Source organism: Lipotes vexillifer, unplaced genomic scaffold (genome assembly GCF_000442215.2).
Source record: "Lipotes vexillifer unplaced genomic scaffold, Lipotes_vexillifer_v1.1 scaffold168, whole genome shotgun sequence".
Lineage (NCBI taxonomy): Eukaryota > Metazoa > Chordata > Mammalia > Artiodactyla > Lipotidae > Lipotes > Lipotes vexillifer.
This window is the reverse complement of record NW_006773947.1, coordinates 2,478,801-2,490,633: the sequence shown is the minus strand read 5'-3', so window position 1 is coordinate 2,490,633 and position 11,833 is coordinate 2,478,801. Positions and strand designations below refer to the sequence as shown.

Here is an 11,833-nt window from a genome sequence, read left to right as displayed (position 1 = left end):
GGCCCGCGTACCACAAAAAAAAAAAAAAAAATTCACAACTGTTCAGTTCATTTTTCTCCCCAAGAATATGAATCCTGTTTGGTGGATCCAAAATCCTTTGCAAATTGGTTTCACTTAAAAAAAAAAGATATTCATTTATAAGGTATAGTTATTAATTTCTATCCTTTTTTTTAAAGTTGTTTTTCACACTGAACATCCCAGAATTTCTTCTCACTTAGCTTTTTTGGCAATGCTGCACTGCTCTTCTGATCTCTGGCAACTTCTGTTTCCTAGAGTATCCCCAAGACACTGTTTTCTTCCTCACACTCATTTTCTCTCATGCTTTTATTAAATTACCTCTGAAAATAAAACTCCAAATCTGTATCTCTAGTTTGATTTCTGCAATGAATCCCAGCCCTGTATTTCTTAGTAATCCTACTTTTGTGTCTCTTCAACAGCTTAAACTTAAGATATCTAAACCAAGTTCCATTTATTTCCTACCAATTGACCTTTTAGACTTTTTTATTTTTCCCAGTCACCCAGGCATAGAATTTAGGACTTTCTGTCCATTTATTTCATTTTCTAGACCCCCATATCACAAAATTCTACCTAGTCTTCCCTCATAGGAAGGAGTAGATTTCGGGCAGGATATCAAAAGCTCAGTTCTGGACATGTTAGTACTTACTAGATATTCAAGTGGAGGTGTCTGTAGGCAGTTGACATGTGTCAAGTTTGGACAGGAAATCCAGAATAAAAAAAATGATTTAGTGGGCAGGAGGTGAACAGCAAGTAGATGGAGCTGAAAGTCATGGCACTGAGTGAGAACACCCAAGAATTGAATATAAATAGAAAAGAGGAGTATTTCAAGTTCTGACCTCTAGGGTATGGCAACTTTAAAAGGTCAGAGAAACAAAGAAGAAACCAAAGGAAACTGAGAAGGAGGTGCAGCCTATGAAGTAGGAAGAACACGAGAGTAGGTGCTGTTCTGTAAGGCAAGTGAAAAAGACGTTTCTATATATTCATTACTCCCAGCCTCATCCTTTCTCTTCTGAACCTCAGACTTTATTCCAGTTACATACTGGACATCTTATAAGCACCTTAAAATTAATATATTCCAATTAGAAATCTTAATTTTTCTACCCATATTTGATCTTCCTCTGCCTTTCTGGGTTTCATTAAGCCTCAGTAACTATCCTCCCATTTACTAAAGATAGAAATGTGGGAGTCATATTTGACTTCTTTCACCTGACCTTCATGCCCAGTCTAATACCCTGGCAGCAGTATCTCCAAAATATATTTCATAACGCTTCACTTCTCTCCATCTCTGTAGCCACTACCTGGTCTCAGCCACTCTGATCTCTACCTAGTCTATTCCAGGCCTCCTAACTGGTCTTTTTATGTATCTCTTATCTCTAGCCCAGTCTCTACAGAGAATTAAAAGTGATTCAGTTTAAATTTAAGTTGGATTGTATTCTTGCTTTAAAATCCTTCAATGGAAAGAAGATATCTGAATGGCCAATAAGCACATGAAAGGACGATCAACATTCTTGGACAGTCAGGGATGGTGATAACACTTCACACCCCCAGAAATGGTTAAAAAGATTGCTAACATCTAGCATTAGCAAGTGTGAAGAGCAGCTGGAACTCTCATGCATTGTTGGTGGAGTAGAAAATTGACTATACTTTGGAAAACAGTTCAGGCGTTTTTTAACAGCTTTATTGAAGTTGTCAGTTTTTTGTAAGAGCTAAGCATATACCTGTGTTGTGACCCAGCAATTCCACTCCTAGGTATATACCCGAGAAAAATGAAAACATGTTCACGGAAAGATGTGTTCAAGAATGTTCATAGCAGTGCTGTTTGTAATAGGTCAGAACTGGAAACAGCCCAAATGTCCATCAGCAGGTGAATAAATTGTGGTATATACTCAAGATGGAATACTACACACAAAAGGGAGGGAACTGCTAAGCTCATCAACATGGACCAGTCTTCAAAACCTGTTGAGCTAGACAAATGCACAGGATGAAAAAGAATACATACTATATAATCTCATTGATACGAAACTCTAAAACAGACATAACTAAGCTATGGTGATAGAAATTAGATCAGTGATTGTTGGGGAGGGGAGAGACATAAAAGAACATTCTTGTGCATGAGAAACAATGGAATAGGAAACTTTCATGGGAATGTTCTCTGTCTCCATTTGGGTAGTAGCAGTTACACTGGAATATACACCTGTCAAAATTCATCATAGTACACTTAAAATCCGTGTATGTAAATTATGCCTCAATAAAGTAGATAATATTTAAAAGTCTTCAGTGGCTTCCCACTGCACTTGCAATAAAATTCAAACTCCTCTTGGCCTCCAAGTCCCATCATGATCTGGTACCTGCCCACTCCCCCCGCCCCACCCCCACCCCAGCCTCATCTTCCCCAACACTTCCCTTTTTTGCTAAATCTCAACCACACTATCCTCCTCTTACTTCTTATAATGTGCCAAACTTTTTGCCATCGAGGACCTTTACCTAGAACATTCCCCATTCGTACCTCTTCTCACGGCTTACTTCTCTGTATTCATCAGTTATTACCTTACATGTTCAGGTAGCCTTAGCTGTCTGCTTGCTTAATGTCTGTTTCCCTCACTGCAGTGTAAACTCCATGAGGACAGGAGACCTGGTCTCTCCAGTTCTACATTTTATGTCCAGAACTTAGCACAATGCTCAGTAAATTTTGATTATTTGAACAGATGATAGCAGTTAGCTATTTGAGTCTAGACAACTTGGGATTCACGTCCATGGGCTCTAGTTCTTATTTTGTCACCAATATTTTGATAAAATTTTAAAATATTTTTATTTCCTAGTTACCAGCTACCTTAAAGACACATAAAAATCAACGGGACTAATAAGTGAACAGATTAAAAGCCATGTTATTGTTGTTTGGTGCCAGATGATAATGGACATCTGAGTAGTTCTTTTTAAAGTCTAAAATACTTTTATAGTTATGATTTTTATCTCTTTAGTAATTCTTAGGTGAGATAATCAGCACTCTCCTTATTATGCAGATGAAAAAGAAAGGAAGGAATTAGTTATAGAAAATTTAAACTAATTGCCTAGGGACCAGAGTATGAAACCCAATAAAAACAGAAGTTTTGGTATATGTCCTTTTTTTCCCCAAAACTAATTATTTCTAAGTAAGTTCTACATTCAGTTTGTGGTATGATTGTTTTGTTTACAGCTCCTGGTGATAAACAAGATAAAGTCAAACAGAAAACATTTGTGGAGCCATATTTTAAAGATGATGAAAGGTAAGTTGGCCTTGGTTAATACCAGCAATGTGATTGGAAGTACCACAGAGCTATCTTTGTCAGAGGATCTCTGACCTATTAAAATTGCTACTTTGGTTAAAATAGAATCTATATCATTTATTTTATGACCATAACAAAAATGGAACTCAAGTATAAAAATGACAAATTTTTAAAATAAGGAAATTTTTTTACCACCACTACCCTGTTTTGGACAGTGATGACAGTTATTTTCTCTGCTTCATTATAACGTATTTTTATTTTTATCCTATTTTATTGTGAACTTTATTTGAACTTGAGGAATTTATTGAATACTGTAACTTGTATATAGTATAGCCTTTGGGTGGCAGGCCTTAGGCTGTGCTTCAGAATTATGAGAATTTTTAAATTAAAAAAAAAAATTTAAGCATCTTGATTTTAAACCATAATGCTGCTTTCTGCCTTTTATGCAAATATGCAAATTCTCTAACTTTCAGTCATCTACTATTAATTCTAGAAGTGAATTAAGGCATAGCAGTTTATTCAAAAAAACTTTTTATCCTTTTTTTTCTTTAAGTTATGATGTTGGCAAATTCAGTCACTCAGTAAGTAAAGTTATTGTTTATACTTTGGTCAAGAATTTAGAAATCTGACAGGCCAAGATAAATTTCTACTGTTGCCTGTAAGACTCTAATAGATAAGAGCTGTCATTTTGTTGCTAAATGATTCTTTCCCTTTATTCACCAGTTTTCCAAAGAAATAGTACCCTAGCATCTCAAATGTGACTAGAGAGTGTCTTGTTTAAGTATCATTATGAACTAATGGATTTAAATATGTTTGATGCATTTCAATCCATTGTATTTATCACCCTTATATTCAGATTGTCCCATCTTTGCCCATCAGAAGCCTCTTTGAATGGACACTACTCTAGCTGTCTTTCATAGCTTCCTTGCTCTGGTATGAGATGTTCTAGGCTCCTGCCATAGGCTGGAATCTGTCATTTCTCCAGGAGCCCTAGTTTAACAGTATTTAGGCCGTAGTCTGACTGCTGGGGTTGCTCATTGCTCCAGTCAGCCATTGTTTCTGGACCTTTTAGGTGGACAGAGTTAGAAGTAAAGTTTTTGTTTCATTTTGTTTTTTAAGATAAACTACATGTGTTCATACTGATAGCTTCAATTCAAGTTCAGGACTACAGGATTTCTCTGTAACCTCCTCTGTTACATCTGTATCTAGTTCCCCGCTTACTGAAAATCCCACTTCTCAGTGCCACTAACATCATTCTTCATTTAACTTGATTCCACAGAACAGTCTCAATAATTCAAACTATCACGAATAACGTGATTTATGAAAATGGTTTAAGACTTTTTTGAGTCTTTTTGTCCTTATGATATATCCCATCAGAAAGGTACAGTCAAATCACTGTGTTTTCAGGTCACTTAGGATAATTATTTTCACTGTAGTTGTGCTACCAACCCAGTATCCATGTTTGTGTTATTTTGCTTTTGATTTTTTAGAAATTGTTTCTTTTTATCTTTAATTCTTTCTTTAAAATTAAGGAAATTATGATACTAGAGGCTGTAAAACAGGGTATATTCAGAAGTCTGTCTTCTCTTCTGAAGTCCCCTTCATTTTGATAGCTTCCTATTCCTACACACATAACCATTTGTTAAAAATTTATGGTTTTCCGTCCATTTTAAAAAGTAAAAGCAAATTTCTATCTATATATCTTGAAATTGATGTAGATGTAGATAATTGTACTCTCTCCTCTGTACAAATGGTAGAATGCTATATATGCTTTTCTCTACTTGGCTTTTTTCATTTAAATGTATGTCCTGGAAATCACTCATAGTAGTATATAGTGATATTCCTCATTTCTTTTTTTAATTTCATGGTATTTTGTTGTTTGTACCATAGTTTATTCCCTAGCAATGAGCATTTGGGTTGTCTACAGTTATGCTAGCATGCATAATGCTACAGTGAATAGCCTTGTGCATTCTCTTTTCAAATTTTTGCCTGTGCATCTTTGGAATAGATTCCTAGAAGTAAGATTGCAGAGTAAGAACTATCATTTCAGATGTTTCTAATACAGGTTCACTAACTTTTTTTTTTTTTTTTTTCTATTTTTGGCTGTGTCGGATCTTCATTGTGGCATATGGGCTTCTCTCTAGTTGTGGCGCACGGGCTCCAGAGTGCTTGGGCTCTAGATGAGACATGCGGGCTCATTAGTTTTGGCACAGAGGCTTAGTTGCCCCGCAGTATGTGGGATCTAAGTTCCCCGACCAAGGATCGAATCTGTGTCCCCCGCAGTGGACCACCAGGGAAGTCCCATAGGTTCGCTAACTTTTAAAAACTACATGAATAGTTTTATTTATTCTAAAACCATTAGATAGCTGGAGATGCAGCACGTGGGTAAAGATGTAGGGATAGTACAAGAAGCTTAGTAACCTTTTAGGTGATGCTTGATGTCTACTGCAACTGCCAGTCTACTAGTGGATTCCCTGCTGCGTTATAGTACACTACAGAAACAGAACAGATTCAGAGGAAAGGATATGGCTAAATTATATTCTATGTAAACCTAAGATTCCATAAACTATTTGAAAGAAAGTACAGTCATGGCAATATTTTTTTATCTGTTGTTTCTTGGTCTTTTTTAATTTACCGGGTTGCTCCAGAGAGTTGTTGGATTTAAGCACAAAAAGGACCTATATAACCTGATATGTTTTGAAATAGAGCATTTAAAGCTTTTTTTTTTTGAAGAACAGTACTTGCCAACTATCAAAATACCTCAAAGGAGTAGATGTGTTACCAACAGGTCATTTTAAAAGTCAGTTTTTGTGAGTCAGACGGTTTAAGTTCACTGGTGATGTTTCTATTATAAACAAATGTATATGGTGTTACATAAGTCTTCATTTACTTGTAAATTACTTGTAACTTTGGAGTTTTCTATATTGGGCTTTTTAAAGTAGGATGCAGGTATATTAATAAAGAAATGTTCCATGCTTCCATGCTTCCTGATTGCTTTTTCTTACCAAATAACTATATACCTCATCAATCAATACCTCAGTCAGTGGCTTTGACCCTTCCTAGGTTTCCAGTGGTTCACAATAGAATCTTTGTCTTTAAGGACAAGCACAAATGATAATTGTGCCTAATATTTTGAAGAATTTAAGGTAGACGGAAGCAACAAAAGAAATTGTTGGAGAAAATAGTAAATGACATGCAAACAAATGAATTTGTTCTTTAGGGAGGAGTAGGTTAGCCCTGATTTATGGGTTTTTAGTACTAGAAACCAAGTTAACAGGCAGTATTCTCTCAGTTATGTTATAGAATAGCAATTTCTGAGTTTAATAATACAGCATTATGCTGTATTAATACAGCATTCCTTTATGATTAGGTTATTTTGTATTTTACCTGAATTATTTTCAGCCAGCCAGAGGCAAAAATAGGAAGTAATAGTTATCTTTTTCCGTTAGAGAAAAATATCTATAAAAATACCTGATATGTAAAATACTATGTAATATGTAAAATACTTAATATTTCAGTGGAGAGTGAATGAAGACATGCCTGGGTTTTTTTTCACATTCTGGGGAAGCGTTTCAAATAAAATGAATGAATGTTTTGGGATTATTTCTCCTCTGGATGCTCACCTTTGCTAATTTAAAACCTAAACCAAAGCTCTCTATAGTAACAGATAAATTTAATTCATTTTCCCCCCAGAGAGACTGGCTTACAAAATTTTCCTCATATTGAGGTGGTCCGGAAAAAAGAAGAAAGAAGAAAATTGCTTGGACACACATGTAGGGAATGTGAAATTGTAAGTACTAATGTAAATACTGTCATTTGGGTTTTTTTAAAGATGGCTTTATACTGCATGATTTAAAAATCACATATACAAACCGTATTTGTATCTAGAAACAAGTTTGAGCCAGGAATAACAGAATGAATACACAGACTATACATACTGGCTGGGACCTGAGAGAGATAAATGAAAACGAAAGCCCTCAATTTCTCTTAGATTCTCTAAGTGAATCTGGAGCCTAAGTAGTAGTTCTTATTTCCAGCTTAAGACATTTGTGCCATTTGTCTTTTCTATATTTATTTGTATATCTTTTAATTTTTTTACCTTGTGTTATGTTACAGCAGAGGCTCTAATACACATATACTATTCGGGCGAAATTTTAACATTTTAGTTGGAAACTTGTCTATTTTATCTTTTACTTAAACACCAGCACTCTCAGGAAATGAGATGTACTCATAATTGTTTTTTCTAAATAACTGGTACAACCATAAGCTCTTTTTCCCCAAACATTTTCCTTTCTAAACAAAATGTGATGAATAGGCTCTGCTTCATCCTTAAAACACAATTGTATTTTCCTTTTATACATTGGGTGTCGTAGACTAGATAGTATATCTTGAAGTAGATTGTACTAATTTTCCTCTTAATAAATAGTGCTAGGCACTATTTATGTCTTTTTGAAACTTACTGTTTTTATTTCTTCCCTTGCTATCCTTTAGCTGTTGGATCCCTGCTTCCAGCAATGTACTTCCCCTTTTAAATTTTCTTCTTAAAAACTATGGCTAGAGAATTTGATAACCAAGCACATTAAAGTTATGTATGAATAGGTTACAGTGCAGGTAAGCATTTGGTGAGAAAAATGCTGTCATATACTAACAGTGGGAGTGTAAATTGAGATCACTATTTTGGAAAGCAGTTTGGTGATACAAGCAAAACCTCCTCCTGTATCATGAGTTTTCATAACACGAATGTATCATGATTTCTTAATTTAGGAATATGGTCTATACTAAATAAACCTCCAGTTTTTAATTCTAAGTGGAACTATTACTACCACTAAGAAAAAAGCTCTTTTGCTGGGAACACTGTTAATTTGCTTTCCTTCTCTCAGGAATCATTTTTTGTGCTGTTGTTCAGTCTCTGAAAACACTGTTTCATGCATCTTATTACATTTTTTCAGTTTTTTAAGGTAGAGAGTAATTCTGTTCCCTTTTACTCCCTCATGACCAGGAGTGAAAGTGCCAGTCCCATGTATTTAAATACTGTCTATATGCTTACAATTACAGTTCCTAAGTTTTTCCCATTGCCTATTCCACATGTGGAATATGCAGTATACATGTGGCTAATAGTCACCTCAAATTTCACGTGTCCTAAAGCAAACACAGTTTCTATCTCCAATTCTCAAACCTTACCTCTGAGCCTTTTATAGGTCCATCCTTCTCTAGTTTAAACCAGAGATCTTGTAGTCACCTACTTTTTTCTTTCATATCTCAGTAATGGATCTATCAGCAAATCCTATTGATTGTACTCTCAACACAGCAATGAATGGTCTTTTTTCCAAATGATCTTTTTAGAATAAAAGTTAAATCATGGCACTTTTCTGCCCCAAATCCTTAGTTGTCTTCCTAAGAAATGGTATCAAAGCCCTTATCAAGGACAGCAGACTCCCACCCCACCTCCTCTCTGACTTTATCTTCTAACACTCTTCTGCTTGCTTGCTGCGTTAACAGCTACACTAGCCTACTGTTGTTTTCAAATATGTTGTAATTTGGTGACAATGTTTCTCTAACACTGACTGATAACCATGATTCTCTAAGGGAAGTTCCCAGGCTAAGGTAACAAAGGCTTATATTCATGGCAATGAGAATGAAGAAAAAGATACCCTCCCCCAAAAAAGTTTCAGAGATACTCTAAAACCTTTAATTAATCTGTGTAAAAGAAAAATATATTAGAAACCTTTACTTCAAAAAAATTCTAGTCCTAATCTGCCACTTTTAATAGGTGATCTCTTTGGTGAATTATCACTTTGATTTTCAGTTCAAGTGTAAAATGGAGTTAGCTGGATTATGTGATCCTGTCATCTGTGTTCTATTAAACTTTACACTACTGCTTTATTTTCTTTAGATCTAGAGCTTGAAGACCGGTATAGTTTTCACATAAAAGTTTTATCTTTCTTTGCATGAAGTTCAGGTTCTTTATGATCACACTTGTAAAAAGTAATATGCCTTTGATCCTAATTGAAAGATCTAGTTTAAAAGGGGAAGTCGTGAAGCCTACAACATTCAAAGCTAAATTTTTATTTTAAAAAATTGTAGTGAAAGGAAAATTACTTCAAAACACACGTTATAGTCAAATAACAATTGAGAAGTGTGCTATTCAGAGTGCAGGCCTTGGCCTTCTTGTTACTGGTCTAAGATGAAGAGTTTGCACCAGTATATAAATCAGCTGTACCACTAAGGACGCTGTGAAGTTCAGCTGGCATTTTTTTTTTTTACTTGTTAAGACTTTACTGATGCAGGAAGCAGTATGTTTTTTAACATTGTGATACAGGCTCCTTTTCTTTATGGAGCAAACATTTCACAGACCAGCACTAATTATTAGTAGTAATTTATATAGTAATTTACTTAGAGATAGTATTACTATCAGTGAGAATTCAGTTTCCTTAGCATGCTGAATAAGTCTTCTTAGCTTCTAGTTTATAACCAGTAAGCATAACACTCCATTTATTATTCCTAAGTGGAAAACTCACCAGTTTTATCATCAGTATTATGCAGATTTTCCAGCAGAAGAAAGAGAAAAGAAGTTGGCTTCCTGCTCAAGACACCGATTTCGCTACATTCCACCCAACACACCAGAGAATTTCTGGGAAGTTGGTTTTCCTTCCACTCAGACTTGTATGGAAAGAGGTGAGAATACAGATTGTAACATTTTGGAACTTTTTTTTTTAAATACTGTGTATACCCGAGTCTAAACACTAAACTTTTTCTCCATGGTTCTCTACCTTCTGCTGTAAGTCAGGTGCTAGTTTTGTGACATAAATACAATTTTGTAAAGATAAAGGCTTAACTTTCAACTTTTCAAATAACTTCATTGGAATCATGGATTGTTTATTAGCACTTTAATGGGATTGTGTATGCATTATCCTCCTTTATCATTCAAATTTCAGAAAGTAATTTGTTTTATCCAGTCATCAAAATGACTCACAACTTTACAAAAGTTGCCAGCAAAGTTATATTGTTGAAAAGCATCTTTTTTTTTTTTTAAAGAGACTACCCTGAATTTTAGATGTTAAAACCTCACTATTCAGAATGCTAATTATTTATAAAACATATTTGAGTAAAAAGGACTTTTGTTTGGGAGGCTGTTGACATGCAACTAGCCCCTTCAAATACAGCACTTACATTTAATGTAATTTGAGAACATATGCAGCTTTAAATCTCCAGATATTTAGTGAAAAGTTTTTCTAAAAGATGCAAAGTCTCTTACAGCTATTACCATCCTTCCACTTTCCCCATTAACAAGTCCTCTTTGACATGATGTCTCTGCTTGGTCATCAAATAGAATTAGACAGTCTGGATACAGCCTGTGCTTGTACCCCTAATATGGCCTAGGGGTATGGCAGAGCAGAATCCTCCCCTGAAAACTACGTGAATGGAGACACCTTAGGCGAATTGAATAGCCTGAAGAATATAGGGACATGGCATCTCAACAAATAGCTACTGAAAAAAGTCTTTTTGATAAGCACCTGGAATTTATCATAATAGTAAAAAGTTCATGTTTACCATTTGTCCTCATTTGCAACCAACGGGAGGCAGAATGGGAAAGTGCTTAAGTGCTCTGGTTCTGGAGTTATATCTTGGGCAGGGCGCCAGCTTTCCTACTTCCTAGCTTTGGGAACTTAAGCGAGTTATCAAACTTCCCTGGGTCTCCATTAGCTCAGCTGTGAAATAGGCCTAGTGGAAGCTGCTGCAGAGGAGTGTGAGAGTTATCCTAGATAACGTATACAGCACATTTGATAAATGTTTGCTATTGTTTTTAGTATAAATGAGAAAATTGATGCTAGGTAGTGAAATTATTAATCAACACAACCAGCTAGTAGAAAAATCATGTGAACTTAAAAGGCATTAAGTGAGACAGATGTTTACTGGATATATGCTGAAATATGTTGCAGATATTGTCTTCTAAATTTGTGATTTATTTTTAAGGTTACATTAAAGAAGATCTTGATCCTTGTCCTCGTCCAAAAAGACGGCAGCCTTACAATGCAATATTTTCTCCAAAAGGCAAAGAGCAGAAGACATAAATGTTGAAGCAAAAACAGGAGAGACGACAATATTTTTATTTATAGTTAAAGTTGGTATTAAACATTGATTTTTTTTGATCTTCTGAAAACTGATTTATAAATCATTTTTCTATTGAAAATGTTTTGAAATAGCATTTACCCATCACACAGATGACTATTTAAAAATGGATAAGTTTATGTTGTATTTTCTTGCTTTTGCACCTTTAAAATAATAAGGTGCTTTTATTTTGCACTCTAAGTTAAAAGTTGTTTATTACTTTATTTGGTAATACCTAATTACAATTTTGAAAATATGATAGTTGTAGTCTGATTTGTTGCCTTTCGTGTCTTTTACTCCATCTTCCCTTGGTATTCATATTCAGCAGTGACTTCATGTTAACAGATTTTTATTCTCTTAATCAAGTTGCTCTTATGTAGGTCATTCCAATGTCTGGCATTCATGTCTTTTAAAAGGCTAAATTTTAATAATCCTTTTAACTT

At 34.9% G+C, this 11,833-nt stretch overlaps 1 protein-coding gene across 1 annotated transcript in view; it reads left to right on the top strand.

Annotated features, from left to right (window-relative positions):
* The window catches only part of RBBP8 (RB binding protein 8, endonuclease), a 77,889-nt gene extending 66,536 nt beyond the window's left edge, over nucleotides 1–11,353 (top strand). The window contains exons 16-19 of the mRNA XM_007448606.1: nucleotides 3,212–3,281; nucleotides 6,975–7,071; nucleotides 9,815–9,956; nucleotides 11,256–11,353. Coding sequence (XP_007448668.1) covers nucleotides 3,212–3,281; nucleotides 6,975–7,071; nucleotides 9,815–9,956; nucleotides 11,256–11,353 — 407 coding nt within the window. The remainder of the gene's footprint in view (nucleotides 1–3,211; nucleotides 3,282–6,974; nucleotides 7,072–9,814; nucleotides 9,957–11,255) is intronic.
* The last annotated feature ends 480 nt before the right edge of the window (nucleotides 11,354–11,833 follow it).